Source organism: Dipteris shenzhenensis, chromosome 19 (genome assembly GCF_047967505.1).
Source record: "Dipteris shenzhenensis isolate YYH24624 ecotype China chromosome 19, Dip_SZ_1.0, whole genome shotgun sequence".
Lineage (NCBI taxonomy): Eukaryota > Viridiplantae > Streptophyta > Polypodiopsida > Gleicheniales > Dipteridaceae > Dipteris > Dipteris shenzhenensis.
In genome coordinates this window covers 14,109,248-14,132,187 of record NC_141614.1, presented here as the reverse complement: position 1 = coordinate 14,132,187, position 22,940 = coordinate 14,109,248, and the positions used below count along the sequence as shown (strand labels likewise).

At 43.5% G+C, this 22,940-nt stretch overlaps 1 protein-coding gene across 1 annotated transcript in view; it reads right to left on the bottom strand.

Moving 5' to 3' along the window:
- The window catches only part of LOC147890124 (DNA polymerase epsilon catalytic subunit A-like), a 67,116-nt gene that overhangs the window by 14,429 nt on the left and 29,747 nt on the right, over positions 1-22,940 (bottom strand). Inside the window, exons 16-29 of the mRNA XM_087390102.1 lie at positions 20,548-20,666; positions 20,191-20,332; positions 20,012-20,106; positions 19,826-19,931; positions 19,596-19,675; positions 19,294-19,470; positions 6,564-6,651; positions 6,318-6,398; positions 6,060-6,203; positions 5,578-5,673; positions 5,026-5,226; positions 916-970; positions 650-792; positions 15-508 (exon numbers count right to left, since the gene is read on the bottom strand). Coding sequence (XP_087246228.1) covers positions 15-508; positions 650-792; positions 916-970; positions 5,026-5,226; positions 5,578-5,673; positions 6,060-6,203; positions 6,318-6,398; positions 6,564-6,651; positions 19,294-19,470; positions 19,596-19,675; positions 19,826-19,931; positions 20,012-20,106; positions 20,191-20,332; positions 20,548-20,666 — 2,021 coding nt within the window. The remainder of the gene's footprint in view (positions 1-14; positions 509-649; positions 793-915; positions 971-5,025; positions 5,227-5,577; positions 5,674-6,059; positions 6,204-6,317; positions 6,399-6,563; positions 6,652-19,293; positions 19,471-19,595; positions 19,676-19,825; positions 19,932-20,011; positions 20,107-20,190; positions 20,333-20,547; positions 20,667-22,940) is intronic.

The window sequence follows — 22,940 nt, the reverse complement described above, 5'->3', positions numbered from 1 at the left end:
TGAGTTTCACATACCTCTGCCTCTTTCTCCTCTCTCTCAGTTCTTTCCACTTTCTCTTTTTTTGTTCGAGCCATTCGCCATAATCAGCACATTTTTCTCCACTCTTATCGAATGTCACATTTTGAAGATGAGATTCAGTAAGAATGCCTCCTTTTTGTCCAAGGCCATTAGCCATTTGGGTTAAAGATTCCTTCACTCCATGTTGACTAGGACTCTGAGTACTAACCCTGGTGCTTTGGTAAGTTTTGACAACTGGTCTTGGACCTGGTGCTGGTAAGTTTTCTTTGTTGCTGCCGACATCTTCCATATCCGTATCCAAAAATTGCCGAGTTTCCATCATAGTATTCTTGTTTACGCTTTGACTGACTGAAGACGGTAAAGACTCTCTTCTACATTGCTTCATTCCAAACATATCAATAAGATTTTTTTGACGATATTTGTCATCCTTCTCACGAATTTTTTTCCACAGCCAATCGGGATGTGTAACTCTCGGAACAGGATTGACAACCTGCAGTCAAAACGTTTAAAAGCCCCATGACCCTCAGAGTGAAACTAGGGACTGAAAAAAGAATTGAAATTCCAAATCGCTGTGTATCAAGCAATATCATTTAGTTATGTTCATTGTACAGAAAAAGAAATCCCAATGGACCTTCTGCATTGCAGCAGGGATTGAGATGATTTTCTGAATTGCAGAGCCAAGGCGTTGCCGATAGTAATCCCAATCAATTATCGATCGAATCACTGCGTCAGATGACACCTTGCACCATTTCCTCAGATAAACTTTCATGACTTCTGCAATTTACAAAGAAAGTACAATTTTCCTAAACAACTTTGCCTTAGAGGTACGCATATCACAATCATAGGCAGCATGGCAGCTTAACAAAAAAATCTCAAAACGAAGATCGTAAAACTGGCCTGCCTCAGTCTCAAATATTGCCACAGGTATGGCACGTTCACTGACAGGAGCCCCCTGACAAGCCAAACTAGTCATCAGGACTACATATCAAAACCTGCATCAAATTCAGCTTTCATAGCAGCTGGCATAAAAAAGGGCCAAACCTATTCAGCAAATACTGTGGAAAACTGAATACAACTGGCATGAAGCCTCAAACTTGACTCCAGTGATATTTCAAGTTCCTATCCAGATTAGTATTTTGCCCTCTTTCACAATTTGGACCTTTCATACCATCAATGGAAACGAAGAAAGAAATCTGTTGTTGATAGGCATTCATTAAACTCTGCATTTACATAGATACATTTTGATGTGTATACATGCAAACCACCCTGAGACCATGTACTCAAAGACGTAGTTACAAGTTCTGACATTTCAAGCAAAAACTTCATGACCTTCTGATGTCAATTCAAAATTTTGAAGTCCCTATTGTGCTAAATCATTTAACAGCAGAAATTAAGGACCAAGAAGAGCAGCAATACAGCATTAGTCTATGTCAGGACTTTTCTACAAACATTTAAGAGCCTGGGTTTCATCCTGAAGTTGTCATCACCACACGTATAAAATGTGTGCCATCTTAATTTACAAAAGTTGACTCACAGCTGTCATGCATAGCATAGACGCTATAAGCTAATATATAACCACCTTTACTTATGCATAACAGAGGCCAGCAATAAAGAGCATCTAACTAAACGAGTTCCCTATACTTTCATTGAGCCACAACCATTGTAAAGAGACTTTTGCACCATGTTAACATGCTTAAAAGTACTTCAAAAAGCAGACTGGTTGGTCAAAGCACTAATAATGGAAAGAAATTGCAGGCTGGTTTGTCAAAGCGGGCTGGTTAGTCAAAGAACTAACAATTGAAAGAAATTGCAGGCTGGTTAGTCAAAGCAGGCTGGTTTGTCAAAGCACTAACAATGGAAAGAGCTTGCAGGCTGGTTAGTCAAAGCACTAACAATGGAAAGAACTTGCATAGAATATTCAATGCAACTTGAACAAAATACAGAGGGATCTGTTAATATGGCAGGAAAATAAAGTGGAAAAGCCCATCTTTATTCCTAAATTTTGTATCCTTAACAAAAGCAAGTGTTTTGTTTTGACTGCATGAAAGTCCACCCAGAAAGTTTTTTGAACAACTTAGAGTACAGCTATGGCATCCCTAAGTATGCAATCAAACAGAGGTTGCAACTCACATCTGTTTGTATGTTCTTCACACAAAACAACTGGTAAGTTCTATTAATTCTCCAAACATGAAACACAGACTAATTGTCATAGATTATGGTAACTCCATATAAGTACTTCCCTCATAATTACCCTTACCACGCATTCATGCTTCACACAGAATTATTATGTCTCCTTAGCACATGTTGAGATCAAATATGACCACATAGATACAATTTTCTTATTAAACTCGCCACTCATCTGGCAATTCCAAGAGAAATCTTCCCTGCAGGTACCCTCTTGGCAAAATGGGATAGTTGGAAGACATCAACGAGTGAGCTAGTGGATAACAACTAAGAGAAGAAGATGAGACTTCAAAGGGTGGACTGGGAGAGAATAATCATGGCTTCAAATGGAAAGACTACCAATTGATTGGAATAAGATAAGGAGAGTAGGTGAAGATAGGGAAGAAAGAGGAGGGGACCATTTATAAGGGGAGGAGAGAGGAGAGCGTGAGCAGAGAAGCTAGGGCTAGGAGAGGGTGTTCGAGCTGCAGCCGTAGCATATCATTCCAACTCTTGTCAGTGCGTGGCTCCATGTCCCTACTTAGTCCCTGGAGCCAGAAGGGGGATGTACTGTAGGAGCCATGTATTGGTTTTGATGGGTCTATTTATCAAGCCTGGCATGTGAGTGCCACGATGTTGGTGCTTTGGTCTCCTAGACCTCTAAGTTGGTCATGCATCCATGCATGATGAGCCTCTGAGCCATGCTAGGTGAGCCTCTGAGTCTATACCATGCTCACTAGCCTCTGAGCCATGCTCACTTGCCTCTGAGTTAGCATGGGAGCCATGTCTAGTTCTAGACCGTCATTGCACAGTTCGATGACCGTCATTGTCTTGCTCTTGGTTCCATTCCACCATGGGGGGTGTCAAGATGAGTCGGTTTGGTGTGTTCTAGTGTGAGTTCTAGTCTAGTGTGTCCTATGGATGTGACATCAAATTGGAAGTTATCCCATAAGCATTGGTGTTCATGTGTGTGTGTGTGTGCGCGCGCTCTAAATAAGGAAAAAATTTACAAGTATATATTTTTTCCTTATATAGCACACAGAAATATAAGATTTCACTTAAAAAAAAGTGTATGCTCTATATAAGAGTTGTACTTGTCTAGTGTCAAATCAATCAAGTGTCAAGCCTCCAAGCTCTTTGGTCTACATGTGGGTACTTTCATTTTGTTCATTGCTCTTGCTATTTCATTTCCATTTCATTATGTCTCTCTTTGAGTATTATTATCTCTCTCCCTAGCCTACCCTCTCTCTCTTCCTCTCCACCATGCACCTTCAAGTCCGTCTGTGGGCACACCTAAGGTCTTGAGACTGATAATGTCCTTCTCTGGTGAAGGCAACTCCCTAAAAACTCTCAAGGCACTAATCGACGATGCTGGTCCTCTCTCCATCTAGACCCTTGCATGTAGCCTGAGTAACCCAATGGACAGCATAAGTCACTCAAATAGCATCAATTCACCTAATAAGCTGTATGCCAACCTCATCCTGAGCTTGTGGAGTCATGTGTGTAACTGAGCATCGGATCTGGCAACAGACCCTAACAATAGGCACTTCATGGCAAAAAAGTGATGCTTTCCTTCCCCCAGCTAAACATCCCTGCAAGCTGCGAAATTGGGTGCTCTAATCCCATTCTCCTAGTACCCAATCCATTGCAAAGCATTCAATTAGTGTCCTTTGCTTGTGCAACAATTAAAGTATGATCCTTCGTTCCTCAAACCTGCTCCTTGGAATAAGATCCTTCAATATCCTCCATGATCTTCGTCACTGCAGACTTCTATCCTACTTGACATTTGGTCCAGAAAACATGCGATAAAGATTGAACTGGCTTTTTTCCTTGAGCTGCCAATTGATCTGACCTCCTGTAGCTGCGTCAGTAAAGCCTCCTATTTCTCTTCCAGATTCTTGGCTCCAAGAGCCCAAGCCACTAGTCTTGGGTGCAATTTTATTTCCTAATCCCCACACTTTTATTAAGCCACATGTAAATCATATATACCTTTGTAAGAGTAGAATAAATCCAATCATACAAATTCAGTTTTTTGTTATTCTGAAGTCCAAAAATGTTACGCTCAAGTCGAGGTAACATGACCTCGGAAGGGTGTAAATGATCAAAAAGGAATCAAGGTCAAGGTCCTTGCTGAGGGTGACATGGCACTAGACTAGGTGGATCTAAGGCTAAGGGACCTAAATGCATGAAATGTGCCAAGGGGCAAATGGTTTTAATGATATCCCAAGAGAGGGGTAAATGATGCATTAAGGAGGGACCCTAAAATGAAGACATATGGCATACTTTTTGAAAAAAAAAGACATGTGGCATACTAGATCCATCTAGGGAATTTTGGGGCTTGGTGGAATTGTGTAAGCAAGAGCTTCACGTAACGATTAAAAAGAAGAGAAAAAGCTGACTACTACCACCGAGGTTGGCTGGGAGGAAAATCCTTGTGCCTGTGCCCGTGATTCAACGTAAGCTAGGAGTAAACTAGTTTTCGCGTACAAAAACACATGTAAATCAAACTTAACGTTTAAAAAGCAGAACAATCAAGCCGAAGTCAGTTTCTGTTCTTTTTTCCTGTCATGGCTGTCCTTCTTTCTTAAGGACAGGAACTCTTGCATGAACATTTGTTCATGGATATATTCACTCTTTTCAACCAGCCTTACTCTTTTGAACATCTTGGTAGGTCATTTTCATTGTAGCCAAAGAGTACAACCCTTCAAAAGGTGAACTCCATTTTCACGACAATCCAAGGCACAAGGGGCATGGATCGATTCCTTAAGCTTCCTAGTACTCAGATTGCAATATACAAACAATGTAGGCTTTTTGCACCATCATGGTGTTGTCCAGTGAACAAACCTGTGGATCTTTGGCAACAATGTAGCGGCAACTAAGCCCCTTATCTTTCACCATATCAGAACCCAGAAAATCTGCAAGTCGTTTAGCAGTTGTCACTGCACATGACTTCTGTTCTCCGTATTCTGCCAACGATTTACTCATTGTGCTCGACTCGGAGATGTAGTCCAGCAGTTCACTGTCTGCAACATCAATACCATGATTCTGCAAACATCCATTCATTCTGAGAAGCATCAAACGTCATCCCGTTACATGAACATGTAAATTCACATTGCCAATAGAATTCAAAACGGATTTAAAAACACTTTCAAGGGGTTGAAATCTCTCAATCGTCCTTTATGACTTATTTAAGATACTCTGCAAAGATTCTATACTGAATAAAGCATCATGAGAGTGAGTTGAAGCAACCATCAGGAAGACAACACTGAGATGAAAAGATGATAATTTTGTAGGATACCAAACTTGGATAAGTAGAATAACTTTTGCATGGCGGCTTCATATTAAACAACATTTTGAAGCATGCACATCAGATATGAGATCATATGAGAGCCTTACTTCAAGCAGATCTAGCCATCGATTGGCAACTGATGCCACTGCAGCATAGCATTCCTCCAATGTCTTTCCACAAAGAAACTTTTCAAACACCTCAGCCTGAAAGCAGATGTAGACTTATAAACATTTATGCCCTTTCAATTGATGTCCACACTACAATTGCTCACATAAAGTTTCTAGAGCTTCCCATATCATCTCCTTTGCAGACATCACACACCTCTTTCAGTTCTCAGGCAGCTTTCATGCACATGCAAGTCTTTACTTCAACTGTTTCCAGCTTTGGCATTAAAGAATCACATTTCCAGAGGGCGAGACACTAAACAGTTCTTATCTGGCATTGACCCCTCAAAAACCTTTCCTTTCTCTATCTCAGGTCTACTGGAAGAGATAGATGCTTCTCAGGTCTCTAACAACAAATGTAATAAGCATCATACTAATTCACCCATTGGAAGTGACAATGAAGAGAGAGCTTGGAGGCCACTAACTTGAAACACTTTGATAAGCTTCAGCTCCCCACGACGTTTCACTTCAAATCCTTTCAACTCAGCTAGTGTACCATCGTGATTAAACACCGCATACCGCTTTTTAATTAGAACTCCTTCCTCCTTGGATGCTGGCAGGATCATAGCCTAAAAGATGCCAAACACACTCAAATCAAAAGCCTTTACTACAAGGGTTAGTCTGAAGAATATCTGCAAGGCGTCTTGTTCAGCAGCTTGTTAATTGAATTGCCAGGAGATCACCTTGTAAGGCCCATCAACTTCAAACTCGATTGAGCATTCACTTCGTGTTGTGTATGTTCGCTGTACTGAATCTGCCAAGGTCTGTTCAAGAAAGGTGCTTAAATTCACTACAGTAATTGTGTCACCAGACCAAAACCTAGTTTCAATTTCAAAGAACATATGCTCAGCTACAAAATCCACCAACTTCACTGTCCCTACTGGATAGTGGTTTAGATGGCTTGCATATGAGTGGTATAGGAAAGAAACCTGGTACTGATCATTTGTGTTGTTCAACGCCACATCTACATTAAGCATTACGCATGGATAGGAGATGGTCAACTTCTTCTTTGGGTCTCTGCAATAAAAGAGATATTAAGATAAAAGTTCTTTTCCACAAATAATGAAATAAGCATGCCATACAGAGTAGTAGGTAAGCCTGCATAACAAATCAAAGTAATCATCTCTCAAAGCCCAGAACAATAAAGGGTGACAGAACCAACACCACGAAGCAAGGCTGTGTGGGGGCCGATTCAGTATCATACATGTAAATAATACAATGCCCAGCAATCCAAGCTTGAATAGGAAAACTTCCAGCGGAAGAGAAACCGTAGGGAGGGAAAGAGTGACCAGTGACCCTTGCAAGCAAATTGCCAATCATTACTTTCTACTATGAAGATCTGGAACTCTTTCAGATGCATTAGCCAAGCTGCAAGACAATTTGTGGTTTTCTTGGTGAAAACGTGCCACTAAGCATCAATAAGTTCTTAATTTTCAAACAAAAAGGGCTAGCTCACCAAAATATATTTCAATTTCCAAAGCCGTAAGATTTCTTTACTAAGCATCAATAAGCTCTTAGTTTTGGGAAAAAAAGGGCTAGCTCCCCAAAATATATTTCATTTCCAACGCCATAAGATTTCTTTATAAGTTCAGGATCCAACACATGTCAATGATAATTTGAGTGTTAACCAATCCTAGAATTTGTCATCTGGTCCCAGCAAAAACTTTTATCCATTTGTCAAGTGACAATGGCACAACAGACTGCACCAACTTTCAGCAAACTCTTATGTGTATGGCTCTGATATAGTTGGTCTCATCACTTTATCAAACCTATTTGCAAAGGCATTTATGCCTATCTCTCTCTGCACCTCAACCTTTAATAGTCATATTTTTTATCACATTGTTGCTCACAAAGACCTCAATGTTCATTTAAATCTTTAATCTTCTAGCCATGTGAGCCCAAATTTTAATTCCAGCTGCTTTTAGAAAGCCTCTTTAAAGATCTAATCAAATAAATATTGAAGGAACATGGTGGAGAGGGAGAGGGAGAAAAGAAAGAAAGAAAGATATTAACATCTTCAGAAGCCCTCAAGGGACTCTGAGACAAAGCACACACATCAAAAGGGTAAACACCAAACATCAGTTATAGACTAAGAGTCTCTTGAGAGTGCATATAACCACTTCCAAAGTTATTATAGATAAGCTACATTATGCTCGTTGAGATTGTCAGCCTGTATTACATCAGTTTAAGATTGAGAGTCCTTGAATTTGGATTTAAAATCTTTAATAAGTGCTTTTCCATCTCTGTATACAGCCCATTTCCCTTCTTTGCGAGCGTCCTTCATTTTGTTCAATTCTATGGACTTCATCTTGAGCTGAATCGGGGTGAGCTCCTCTAATATCCATACCTTGGTGTCTCTCAGCTTATTTGTTTGCATGAGATCTTGATTCTTGCTTTCCTGTCATTGAGTACCACTTTAGCATGTGTCCCAATAGCAGCCACAATGGTTATATCCTTTAAGTCCCATTCAATCTGAGGGGCTGCGCTACGATACTATACGCCCATTCATTGTTCGTCCTGTGACAAGCTTTCTGCTCCTGCAACTTCAAAGGTGGCATGAAGGGAGCTTGGTAGAAAAAATTAATCTTCAAGTCATCCTCCAATGCATAGAAATCGAGCATTAGCCGCCCTTTTTTCCTTCTTCTTGCACCTCTCCATATACTTCACTTTTGTTGATTTTTCTGTCCATTGTTGCTGAGATTTTCTCTTTGATCGATTTGACCTTTGACCCCATTGGTAACCTTGTCATGGACTTTGGTTATCAACTGTGGTGCAGGTGATGCTTCCATGTATATTTGTAGTACTTCCTGTATGATGTCTTGTTTGCCATTGTTCTCGTCTCCATCACTTTCTTCCCGAGAGCTGCAACCATATGTCTAAGCTCCCTTACTTCATGCAGTAGAAAATATATCTACTCCTGTGGGTCTGAGCTAACCCTCCGCTTGTAATGCAATGTGTATGGGCTAGGTGTTGCTACGATGTCACAGTAGGAGGGTTTTCTGATAGGGGTTGAAACAAAGGTCTTCACCTTTTAGGGTTCCATGATGGCCTGTGAATAACTAGGGGCCTCTTGCTATCTCTAACACCCCAAACTGAGCCCAGGGGTCAGCTCAACCTGGGGGCTGAAGATAGGCTGCTCTTGTACCTCTCTTAGGTTGATGATGTGCGAAAAGAAGGCTGCCCCCTCCCACACAACCTGGGTTCGAGACAAGCTACTACTGTTGTTGCTTCCACTGCCGCGATCTGGTACTAGGGACCGTCCCTTGCTGCTATGTGTTGTTGTTGTGACTACAACAGCCTCGCTAGACGGGAGCGGGAAAGGAGACGAGAGGAGGTAGGCGCTAGGCGGGAGGCGCGAGCGGAGATAGAGAGCGGGGAGGGATGGACAGACGAAATGGTACTAGGAGCCGAGAGTAGGCTAGGTACAGAGAAGATAATACTAAAATGGAAACATAATGAAAGTGAAAGGCAATGGAAATGAGCAATAGATCAAAATGGAAAGACTCACATTGATAAGCTTGATGTAGACTCCTTGATGTGTGTTGATGTGACACACAAGTATAATCATATGTAAGATAGACACACTAGAATATCAAAGTGTATATGGGATATCTCCCAATATGACACGTGGCACTCACACATAAGACTGTATTAAAACTCCTAGTAGAACACACTAAAACACACTCAACTTGCCTTCATGTTCTAACACCCCCCATGAAGGAAAGGTGAGGGACTACTGGAATGGAACCAAGAACAAAACATGACAATGACGAACTACTAATCTGTGCCCCCCAGAGGCAAAAGTCTAAGCGTGCTCAGAGGTTGATCCAAGCACTCTCATGGCTTGAGACTCAACATGACTCAGAGGCTCATGTCTTAGCATGGCTACATGACCAACTCATAGGTCTAGGAATACACCAATATCCTGGGACTCGGTCAGCAGGCTTGATAAAGAGACCCTATCAAAGCCAACACATGACTCCCACTACATCCTCCTCTTGGCTCCAAAACAGAAACAACAATCCTCTGGATGGCCAAGCTTCTTACATTACGTACACTTGAAAGGTTTGTGGCTTCTTACCCTTGGAATATAATGCTTGCTCCTTATGGATATTTGTGTGTCTTCGTTCATAATCGAGAAGCATTGCAACCATCTCATCAAAGGACATATCTCGTGCTACATGAAGCACTCGTATGATATCACGATACCTCCTCCATCAATCTATGGACCAACTGTGGGGGGGTCTCGTCAGCCTTCAGGGACTCTCCCGTTCGATCCAACCTCACTTGCTACTTGTCACATGCACCCCTCCACTTGGGTGCAAGGTGACACACTGGCTACATCGACAAGTGTATTATAATTCCCAGATAGGAGATTTTGTCGTATGCTGTGACCCCTTTGTGAGCCCTTGTCCAAGGACAGTCAGGCACAAGCTACGTAGGTTAGTCTCTCAACCTTAGGTCAAGTCAGTAGTCAGTTCTTGTTCACTAGTACCCACTAGAGAATAGTAGGTTAAGTGTTTCCATCTTATAGTTTAGGTCTTAGCCTAGGTTAGGAGTCCCTTTAGGGTCCCCAAAGGCTGGACAGGTAAGCAGGGAAGGCAGCCTGCAAAGGCTGCCCAAAAACTCCCCTGGCAAATGAGCCAGGGAGGGCATTTTATAGGCTGGTTGTAGGCCAGCCAGTCTGTAAAACAGACTGAGTCTGTAATACAGACTGAGTCAGTCTGTTTACAGACTGGGTTGGCTCAGTCCAGCGCTATAAAAGGGCCCCTTGGCTGCCCTGTTTTCTCATTCAGTTTGCTCCTGCCTTCAGTCCTCCTACAGCTCCACTTCGGCCTCCTGTGCAACCCTTGAGATCCTCAGATCTGGCCCTGCTCTAGCCTCAGTCCCTTGGCCATCAGTTCAGCCTGATCTGAAGGTGACCACGTACGCAGCACAACAGTCGGAGGTTTGGACCAGCAAACGGAGAGAGGTTTGGACACTGTTTCCTCAGCTTTCTCAGCTCTCTTTTACAGTTTACACAGCTCACTCTCAGCTCTATATTTCCGTCATCTCTCAGTTCTCTCATAAGATATATCACTTCTAGCTTTTCACTCTCTCACTCACACAGTAACCCTGCATTCCGCTAGACAACACAAGCCTCTTCCTTGCCTTGCAGAAGCGTCCTACATCGTCAGTGTGGACAACATCAAGGTCTTGGTATTGGTCGGCGTTGCCTCTCAGGTCTTTGGGTCTGCTATATGTGTGCACAGTGAGCTCTTCAGAAGCGTGTTCCGTGCTCTCTTGAAGAGTGTTCTTTGTATTTCTCAGTTCTCCAAGTATAAAGCAAATTCTCCCCTGATTGAGGGAGGCGGCCCTCAGTGGGTACAAGGACCCAATCGGTTGTCAACTCTACTCTCTCTCTACCATCATCTCCTTCCTCTCTCTATGGTAAACAACGCTCATTCCTCGCTAAAGGTTTAAAGAAGGTCTTACTGTGAATTACACGATCAAATAACCGTTGCATGTTACATTGGTATCAGAGCTTCGGTCTGTATCCAGCTTGACTACCGCGAGTGTATGGTTGTGCTGAGATCCGGAAAGGATACACAATCAAGCACCATGGAAGGGTCAGGAAAAGATTTCAATCGTGAAGACTTTGAAGAGGAGAAAGACTACCAACAAGATACGCTTCCGCCAAATGCTCAAGAAGTGATGGGGAACCTTCTAGAGCAGAATCGGGTCCTGCTGCAACAACTCGAAGAACATTCATCCCAACTAGAAGAAAGCAGAAGACAGCTGGACCGACAAAACAACGTTTGGAGGAAAAAGAAGCAGAAAAGCCGTTGGAAGAAAGAAGAACCACAGATTTTGAAAATTTGCTCTTGTTGATGCGTGAGGAACGCAAAAATGAGGAGGCACTGCGACGCGCAGAGCTCGCCCAGGCAGAGAGACAACAAAAGCTAGACCGAGAGGCGATGCTTCTTCAACACAAACAAATGTTAGCCGCTATGCAGGCAAGTTTGAGCACAGCGGCCGTCTCCGCCACAGCTTTGCCATCGACAAAGGTAACACCACTCACTCGGTCCACTCCAAATTTTGTTAAGTATGATGGTAAGTGTGATCATTCAGCAATTTTGCAATTTATTCATCAGTTTGTAGCTCATTTTCCGTTAGCGCGGATTCAAGATTAGCAAGATAAAGTCCACCTTGCAGCCCCTCATCTTACAGGTGAGGCGGTGACTTGGTGACAGCATTGGGCTAGTGAGCATACTGACCCAAAAACGTTTAAGACGAATTTTGTTTGGGCAACATTTGTGACCGACCTCAAAGCCCGTTTTCTCCACCCCAATATATGCTTAACCTAGAGGATGAGTTCGCTCCTCTCTCCCAAAATAGTTTGCCTGTGTTGACATACAGTAATAAGGTCATCACACTGGCGCAACAGTTGGGCGTGACGGAGAGCGCCAAGATGAAGCAATTCATTCGAGGTTTGGACATGAACATACGTTTTACCATTCGAAACTTCGACCCGCCGGATTACGAGCAGGTGCTGACTCTCGCACAGAATCAAGAGATGATGCTGAACGGGGGAAAGCCCAAGCAGGTCCAGAAAGATTCCAAAGCCCCGCAACAGTCAAACAACACAGCGGGTAAGGATCAGAAGAAGAACAACCAGTTCCAAAAGAAAGATGACCAGGCTTCTGGTCAAAAGAGGGAGTCCAAGCCAAAGATGACTCCGGATGAGAAGGCTAAAGCAGGTATTACAGGAGGCTATCTACAGCCCGACGAGCAAAAGCGGTACCACCAAGAACATCGCTGCTTTCATTGCCACCACATCGCTGGGCATGGCAAGAAGGATTGTCCGAAGTGGCTTGCCGAAAAGGATGCGAAAGCACCTACTTCGTCCGTCGGTAATGTATTGGCTCTTCCAACTCCGCCTCCATCCTCAGCTACGAATGTCGTCTTCCTTGCTTTGAACGCCGTTCCCACGGTGGTCTTTCAAGGTAAGAAGGAGGGCGACTTCTCACATCAAAAGAAGGCGCTCGTTCGAGCGTATGGCACAACTAACGGGCATCAGTTTATTGTCCTGTTCGATATGGGGAGTTCAGAAGATGCCATCTCCCCTTAGCTTGCCAAGATAGTGGGGTGCACCTTGGTGCCTCACGAGCTTATAGTGGACGACCGGCTTACACACACATCACGCATAAGGCCATCCAGTTCACTTTTTCAATTCAGAAGACCATGTTTACGCGGGATTTTATATTGACTCCTTTGATGGGATGCGACATGATCCTCGGGATTCAATGGTTCCGTGAGCATGTTCCGACGCCTAATTGGCGGCAGGACACCTTCACGATTGTGGAAGGTTTACCTGAGCCTACCGTGATACTTGGTGATCAGAGCATACTAGGGATTCCATTAATCTCTCATATTCAAGCAAGTCGCGCCGTTGCAAGGGTGCCATGTGTGCACTTGTCTATGTCCAGTGCCAGATCACTGCAGTTTAAGCCGCTCGTCCGATGGGGCAAGCAATGGTGGATCTACTCCAAGAGTTCAAAGACATCATGCTCCGGGACGATCTGCCACCCCAGCTACCTCCCAACCGACCAAAAGACCATCGCATCGATCTACTTCCGGACTCGACACCTCCAAGTAAGTTCCCTTATCGACTTTCAAAGTCTATGGAGGGAGAGTAAGAGCAGCAATTGTCTCAATTACTACGCGTAGGGTTTATTAGACCTTCTTCTTCGCCTTTTGCTGCACCTATTCTATTTGTGGCAAAGAAGGATAAGTCCGCACGACTATGTGTCGACTACAGAGCACTCAATAAACTTACGGTAAGCAACAAGTTTCCTATGCCCCGCATCGAGTACATCTTGGAAAGACTCAATGGTGCAAGATTTTTTTCAAAGATTGACCTCAAGAGTGACTACCATCAAGTCCGGATTTTTGAAGCTAACATCCCAAAGACAACTTTCCGAACTGAGCGAGCTCATTACAAGTTCGTCGTCATGCCCTTTGGTCTGAAGAATGCACCACCAACATTCAACAAGATGATGTCCCGAGTATTCGCAGAGTATATTGGGAAGTGCATGTTCATCTTTCTCGATGATATCCTTATCTTTTCTGCGACAGCCGAGCAGCATATTAAGGATGTGCGATGTGCCCTACAGTTATTACGTGATAACCAGCTATATCTCAACGCAAAGAAAAGTGAATTCGGATTGCTGAAAATTCAGTATTTAGGCTACATCATTAGTGCTCAAGGGATTCGATTGGACCCTAAGAAGATCCAAGCTATCACAAGTTGGGCTGTCCCCATGACGGCCCAAGAGATACGATCCTTTGTGGGTTTGTGTCAAGCATACAGCTCGCACATGGAGGGTTTCTCAACATACGCAACCCCTCTTACAGATTTACTCAAGGGGGTAAAGACACGCAGACCAAGTATATTATAATTCCCAGATAGGAGATTTTGTCGTATGCTGTGACCCCTTTGTGAGCCCTTGTCCAGGGACAATCAGGCACAAGCTACGTAGGTTAGTCTCTCAGCCTTAGGTCAAGTCAGTAGTCAGTTCTTGTTCACTAGTACCCACTGGAGAATAGTAGGTTAAGTGTTTCCATCTTATAGTTTAGGTCTTAGCCTAGGTTAGGAGTCCCTTTAGGGTCCCCAAAGGCTGGACAGGTAAGAAGGGAAGGCAGCCTGCAAAGGCTGCCCAAAAACTCCCCTGGCAAATGAGCCAAGGAGGGCTTTTTATAGGCTGGTTGTAGGCCAGCCAGTCTGTAATACAGACTGAGTCAGTCTGTTTACAGACTGGGTTGGCTCGGTCCAGCGCTATAAAAGGGCCCCTTGGCTGCCCTGTTTTCTCATTCAGTTTGCTCCTGCCTTTAGTCCTCCTACAGCTCCACTTCGGCCTCCTGTGCAGCCCCTGAGATCCTCAGATCTGGCCCTGCTCTAGCCTCAGTCCCTTGGCCATCAGTTCAGCCTGATCTGAAGGTGACCACGCAGCACAACAGTCGGAGTTGGACCAGCAAACGGAGAGAGATTTGGACACTGTTTCCTCAGCTTTCTCAGCTCTCTTTTACAGTTTACACAGCTCACTCTCAGCTCTATATTTCCGTCATCTCTCAGTTCTCTCATAGGATCTATCACTTCTAGCTTTTCACTCTCTCACTCACGCAGTAACCTTGCATTCCGCTAGACAGCACAAGCCTCTTCCTTGCCTTCTTGCAGAAGCGTCCTACATCGTCAGTGTGGACAGCATCAAGGTCTCGGTATTGGTCGGCGTTGCCTCTCAGGTCTTTGGGTCTACTATACGTGTGCATAGTGAGCTCTTCAGAAGCATGTTCCGTGCTCTCTTGAAGAGTGTTCTTTGTATTTCTCAGTTCTCCAAGTATAAAGCAAATTCTCCCCTGATTGGGGGAGGGGGCCCTCAGTGGGTACAGGGACCCAATCGGTTGTCGACTCTACTCTCTCTCTACCCTCATCTCCTTCCTCTCTCTATGGTAAACAACGCTCATTCCTCGCTAAAGGTTTAAAGGTCTTACTGTGAATTACACGATCAGATAACCGTTGCATGTTACACTACTCTACCAAAGAAAGCACCTGCAACTTGAATATCCTCAATGCTGGAAAGGAGAACAACCACCTGATCATCTGTCATTCACGAGGACGTGAAATTATGGGACTTTTGATTTGCGACTCCCGTAATTTGCGCGTGACTACCTTGAGCCTCTGAGGCACGAGGGTCCTGCCATGGGACAGGACTTGGGAAATTAAAATTCCCTAAGTGGGCCCTTGGGAATTGTGAATGGACCAAAGTGTGCAACAAGGGGCCAAAAGAGTGGTGCAATTAAAAATTGCTATTTTGGGCACGGGACTCTAAAATCAACACAAGACACCTGTTTGGCATGCAGGAGGCCAACAGCAAGCAAAAAAGTCAAAATTTGCTTTGAGGGCTGTTTTCTAGACCACAGAAGAACAGGGAGAGGCAAGTCACAAGCTGGGAAAGTGCTCCAGGGCTATTCTATCACATCGCCTTGCTGATTTTTGACTACCAGGTCAGTCTGTGGGCTGTTGGTGGGCTGCCTGTGCTGCTAGAAGCTCAAAAATGTAATTCGTTTTTGTGCCAAGAGCCTCTAGATCAGTTCGTTTTTTCTACTTCCAGGCTGCTGCAAGTGCTATGGGCTGTTTTGGAGCTGAGCAAGAGCTTCTACAAGGATTTCGACTTGTTTTTTGTTGCTTTTGGGCTGTTGCTGCTGGTTTTGGAGCTTTCCAAGCTTGGGCGACCTCTTCTAAGTTGCTTTTGGGCTGTGCCAGATCAGAATCAACTTGTCTTTGCAAGATCTGGGGTTTTCCAGCCCAGGTGACCTGATTTATGTGGATTCTGGGCAGAGGAAGGCTAGCTTTTGTCATTCTCGGACTGGTTGCTGGTTGGTTATTGCGTTTGAGATTGATTCCTCACCAAGAAGAGTTGGTTTTGGCTGCTGGGCAATGGCCAGGAGGGCTACAAATAAGGGCGACTTGTTTGGAAGTGCTTAGTGGATTGATTGCATCAAAGTTTGGCTGTTGAGGGCTTTGTTGTAGTTGTTCAACCATGTCTAGCTGGTTGGGCAATTGGTTGTGCGATTGCAGGTGTGGCACAAACAGTGAATGCTTTTGCAGTCTCTGTTGCATGCTTTGGTTGGCTGAGGACACAAGGTTGTCTAGTAATTGGATGCCATTTCACAATTTAAAGTTGTGCAGGGAATTACAAGGTGGGCTAGACAGGGAGTTTGCAAGATTGGTTTGCCTGTCGGTGTCCTTGTACCTGAGTAGGAGCGCTCTAGCTCCCTTGTGATTTAATCTAAGGTGCATAATTATTTATCAATTTACTGTGTATGCTATAAGTAAGTGGATCCTACCACCCTTTACATTGTTAAGGCTGGTTTCGTCATCTTCCTCGATAGGGACCTTCAAAGTAGCAAGTCCGATGATGAGGAATTCCATATGATTCAAACGAGCATTAAGAGAATCTTCATGCTTCATATGGAGCTTAAAGAATTCATGTCTGAGAAATACTTTGAAATTGATAATTTTGTTGCCAAATAAGCGCTCTAGCTTGTCTCCACACAAGTACGATCATATATAGGATAGACACCACTAGAATGCCAAAGTGTATATGGGATATCTCCCAATATGACACGTGGCACTCACACCATAGTTCTGCCTTCCTGGAATGTGAGAACGCCATTCCCAGGTGGATGGCCATGTGAGAACGTCTGGGAACGCCTGGGAGCATTCCCAAAAGTGGTAACGCCTACGAAACGTTCCCACACGTTTCAGGAACACAACCGGAACACGTTTCGGGATGGGTCTCTGGCATTCCGGTTTAGGGCTGTACGGGAGCGCCGTTATGGCGTTGATGGGGGGCTTTAAGCCCTCTCCAACCACTACCCACCCCCTTCCACTCAGCCACTAGTCCCTCTTCTCAAGCATTCACCCCACTCAGCCCCCTCTCTAAGCTCTCAGCCCCCTCTCAACCCACTAAGCCCTCCCTCTAAGCTCTCGGGCCTCAAGGCTCAGCCCCTTCCACTACCTTCCAAGCTCCTTTTCTTGTATTTTGCATATTATATGCTCTAGCCTCTATGATCTATCATAATCTGCAATTCTCTTGCTTAAATCTTTAAAGTTTACGCACATTGCCCATTGCACAATGCACATTGCAATTTGCATTGATATATATTTCAGTTTTCTAAGGATTTTGTGTATGTAAAAGTCTAAAGCTGAAATGGAAAGCTTAGCATATTTTGGTATGTTGCCATGTGATTTGATGACGTAGCGTTCCCATTCCCTCTTCCCCGTGATTTGGTATATTTTGGTATGTTGCCATGTGATTTGATGACGTGGCATTCCCATTCATGTTTCACCGTTCCCTCTTCCCGATACATTCCCATTCCGACCCCCCACGTTCCCGAAACGTTCCCGTTCTTTGGTAACTATGACTCACACATAAGACTCTACTAGAACTCCTAGTAAAACACACTAAAACACACTCAACTTGACTTCACGTTCTAACAAATAGGATAACAAAAGTCCTCATCAAGATCGCTAAATTTCTTGGCTACACTCTCTCATCGAAATATCCCAAGTGGCATTTGGCTACAAGCGATTTGGGTACCAGCACTTTATCTAGATGAATCCGGGAACATGCCCATTGAGGAAATCTCCCTTGACACTGTCTCTACAATGACCCTAGTCATGGTAGGAGAATTTGAGACTTCAATGTCAATTCACTTTGAGCTTCCTCTACTGTCTTTATAGTGGACGGTAGCATGTCTCTTCAAGAGGACCCTGATCTTCACCTTGGAGAGCTCCTATGGCTCACGACTAGCATGTCCATAGAGAGATGGTCACCTGCCTATGTCGAAATCAGCTTGCCTTGTCATCTTCACCACCTGAAGGTGGAAACAGTTGGTCTGTTTGATAGAATGGTAACAAGTGAAAGTTCGATGCACTCAAATTAGCTGATCCCCTAAGAGTTATTTGGTCAAACCCCTTTAACTCTTTTAGAGGGATAAGGGACTAGCCAAGAAAACTCCAAAGTGGCCATGATCATTGAGAGAATTTTCTATGTACTTGATATAATGATATCCTTTTCTCCATAGGTGCATGTGGTAATAATTGGCATTTATGCCCACCCCAACCCCTCCCCCCAAATGTTATTGTTTGTAACCTAGGTCTTCTTTTTTAGGTTGCTTTGCAAGATTTATGCACACAAGGAATGATTTTCTCTTATTAGCCGCCCTCCTAAGGTTGCTTCTGCAATGCTGAGCTTCAGCAACCCAGGTAAAACTTTGATCGTGTATGAAGTTTGCATGCAATAGAAGGACAAAGCCAAGGGTCTTTGCAACTCAACAACCATGGCTTAGACAACGAAAAACTCTGGCCAGCCACATCAGCTACAAGAGCTTTGCTACAAATAGCATCCTCTTCTTATACTAAAAGGAGAATTGACCAATCAAATGGCCTGAGACAAACTTCGTGAACAAAGAAAAAGAGCAATGCCATGCAATACAAATTTATGTAACTGCCTGAGGCACCCCAAGAATCGTAAGAAATGTAACCTCAGCAAAGAAATCCTGGAGCACTCCTTGACAATATACTAAAGCGAGGGTTCTGTGAAGGACACCTTCACTTTCAAGCCACTTGTGGAAAAACCGCAAGCATGCTGCCAGTAGTCCCTGCAAATCAAATAGTATTTCCTACTAATACCCTCAGTAGAATCATTAATTGCAAACCAATGACATCTAGAAGAGTACTATGCCCATTGGCTTAGCCTCGCATGGGCTCTCCAGCAAACGATGGGTTCGGAGAATGGACCACTGTGAAGAATTACTTGACAGCAAATTGAGCTGAACATGGGCAGTTTCAGAACTATTTAGTACTTGAGATATATACATACCAAAGTCGCTTCAAAGTTCAAGAAAATGCCAAAGATAACATACAACCAAAATGTGAAGTGGAATTTTTATCCTATGCCAGTCATCAACTAAAAGGTTGCAAACCATCAAAACAACTCTATCCTACACAACAGGGACCAGCTACTGTGGTTCTCCACAGTCTGTCAAGGGTGGGTGATACACACATGAAATTAAAATGCAACTGTCCAGTACAGAAAAGGTTGGAACACATACTTTGTCTTGAACACAAAATTTTCTGGAAAAGAGCCAGGAAGGGCACACCATATTCCATCTGTATCTAGTTCCAGTGGCTTCCCAATCTGCTCTACCAGAACCCTAGCATTTTGTATAATTTTGGCTCCAGTATATGTAACAACACCTGCCATTTCCATGGAGTACCAGCGTGCACCTCTGCAAAAAAAAATTAAAATTAAAACTATAGCTGAAATCAATACCAGAGCCTAATCCTCAAATCAAGGAAGTTTTCGAACCATGTTACAAAGAGAAAAACTGAACACTGAGAATGCCATGCTTACTTGCGCATGACATAGCCATAAAATGAGTTAAGAATGCACTTGTGTGCAAGCTGTAAAGAATCATACAGCACAACCATGTCCTGCATAGACAGATTCAATAAACTTAACAACTGATAGCAGGATTTCAGAAATCTCATATGGCACACCTTAAGCACAATTCTTTCCCTGTGTTTGGCTTGTGTTCATCATTGTGTTTCAGCATTGAAAAGAATTTTTGGGCCCATACTGACCTTAGCTTCTTGAATCTTCACAAGGTTACCACTGGCTTTTGCTTCACCCAGCTTTCCTTTCCATACTTTATTAAGACCCTTGTACTCATATCGTCTGTCTCTGAAGCTGTTAGCACACACATAGCCTATGTGAAATGTTTGCAACTTGACAAAGAAAAATGATAACACAGTCTACACATTGCCTACCTGCGCACTGTATCAACATAGAAAGGATTTTCCCGCATGCAGATGCTAGCGATCCGATGCTCTGCAGTTGGTTTGTCAAGCACTCTCTTGTATACCTGACAAAGCAAGAAGGCACTGTTAAATTTACCGGCATTGTAAGCTCTGCTTGAATAGCAACGAATTCTATGAGGTGCCGGCACCTTTTGACAGTATTTCTTTAAACGATCTTTCAGTTTTATTTGTTGATCATCCTTCGGGAAGTCCCGAAAATAGTGCGATGTCTGACCATCTGCAGATGTGAACTGCTCAGACTCAATCTGATTCTTCAGATGATAATATTCACTGCAGGAGAAACATTCAAACTACAATCACTGGAAGAGAAACTACAGAGGAGAAACAATGAAATTACAATCACCGGCAGAGAAACTATCTCATGAGGAAAGTAAAGACCATAGCAAGCCACATCTTTATAGAAAAACATGGTCTCGACTCTCCTCATGTACTAAGAACATGCAGAACCAAAGAACTGTACACTCTAAAAAAAGAGCGATCAATACCTTCTTTTTGCCATATAGGATTCCCCTCTCCACACCCATTCCAAATGGCGAAGGCAAGTTTTCCCAGGACGATTGAAGTCGCATGCAGCACAAACATCATCAGAGACAATCGACGGTGGCTGACAGGGACAAGTGCAGGAGTGAGGGAGGAAATTTCAGGAGTCACAAGAACATCTTATACAAACATTGCAGCTAATATTATGTTTCTAATTCATATCTCTCTAGATACTTTCACTGAAAATTAGCTTTTACAATCACAGAACACCTACACATATGCAACCATTTTCCTGAGCTGGCAAAGATCTCTAGAAGATAGTAGCTGGAAAATAAGATACAAGAGCCTCACAAGTTATAAAAAATATAAGGGCAAATTTCCCCACACATGTGATACAAAGTATCTCTTCCTTATGCTTGCGCTTCACCATAATTGAACAAATCCTCAGATCAGCTTTTCTTTTGGACTTTCTGACCCTTTCTTTTTGCATTGATCATGGCACCTTTTAGAGTTCCTCAATTTCAGAAAGGACAAGAGATTCTACAATCTAGGTGGTCAACCTTTATCTAAAAGACATGCACTTATTCCAAGTTAGGAGAGCAAGAACCACCAATGTCCTTGCTATAATAGAGCTTTCAACAAGGGCCAGTCGATAAAGACTTCATGTGCAGACTCTACCTTAGATTACTAGACCCACCTATCATGATTATATTGACAGGAACCTAGCCTTAAGAGGATTTACTGTCAGTTGAGCAGGTAGGATTCCCTTTCCAGAAAAGCATGTGCATTAATCTCAAAAGAGACTTCAGAATCAGTCCTGTAACCTTATGGATGCTGTGTCATTTTAGCCGCTGTGGTATGTAGCAGAACATGGACTATTAACCCCTCACGCATTCAATGGGTGAGCTTTGAAGTTGTGATAAGCCTATTGTTGCATCAGCTCCTTTATGGTCTCTTTACTTCGCGCCGGTCGTTGACAGAATTAGTGTTGAGTCATTATTATAGATAAAGAGAGACAGACAGACAGACAGACAGACAGACAGAGACAGAGACAGAGAGAGACAAAGAGAGAGAGAGAGAGAGAGAGAGAGAGAGAGAGAGAGAGAGAGACAGTCTCTCCTGATTAAGCATGATCAGGAACTTCAAGACGATAACGACCAGAGACTAGACAGACAGGTAGCTTCCCCTGCGTTGTACAATCCTGTGTTCAATGATTTTAAATATACCAAAGAAAAATCCTAAAGGTGGTCTCTCCTAGATGTGTGGGGCCATTGATCTCAAGCACATCTTTATCAAGTTGGAGGCTCATCAAAAAGGGACCTTCTGCAAAATTGATTTTCTTTCTATATTTAATAAAAGACTTTGCAATCTCTTATGGCACCACTCATAAAAATCCTTGAGATATAGCCTTAGGACAAAGGAGAACAATCAGATAACGACTCGGACCGTGAGAGCTGAAACACGTACTTCCAAAGCCGCGGATATCCAATAAAATTTACTTATCGTACCACAATAAATGTCCAAATACCCATCATGCTCAGCATAGTGTGGGCTGCGACCCATATGGTTGTCCTCTCCTCTCTCAAAACTGCACACGTGGCACCTTCTCCTTATGCCACATGGAAGGCCCATCTTACCTTTTGCTTGTTGGAAGTATCCTACCCCGATGTCCTCATTTGGGAATCACAATTGGGGCAATGACCCATATATCCATACGCCTGCTCCCAATGACCCATTGAGGGCCCAGACTGCCCTGATCTGTCTGGAAGTCTTCATCCTCCACCCGAACAAATATACATGCCAGCTCCCTCAATTGAAGCTCCTTGGAAGCTACAGACCATGAGCATGTCCACCTTCTGACCAATTGTCGCCCACTGATCTCTGCGAACCTTCACCTTCACTAGGGTTATTGAGAGAAGCTCTTTCATCCATTGTCACTATGAATAATTGCTATTACAATCCATGCCGGACTATTGGCCTTAAATAGAAGCTTCAAGACCTTCCAAGCCTCATGTGGAGTAGCACCAAGTCTACAATCATCTCAATAATAATGGAGAGTGCCTCAACAACTTTGAGCCCGAATCTTTGACATCCGTTGGATCTGCAACCTTCACCACCTTGCATGTGAAATCCATTTGATCCCTAGCTTGACCTCCACTCCTTTGTAATCTCCCATAGTCCTCTTGCCACAACATGGCTCCGAATTCAGATCAAATAGTTGGTCCCATCCATCAATTCTGCCTCGCCAAAACTTGGAATCGGCAATCAAGATGCCATGGCATAATGCAAGGGTTTTCAAACCACAAAGCACATTGCAACAAACTTGACAGGTGGCACACCTGATTTCAAGGAAAACTTATGGAGGGTGGTATAAGTATAAAAGCATGGTCGTTTTGGA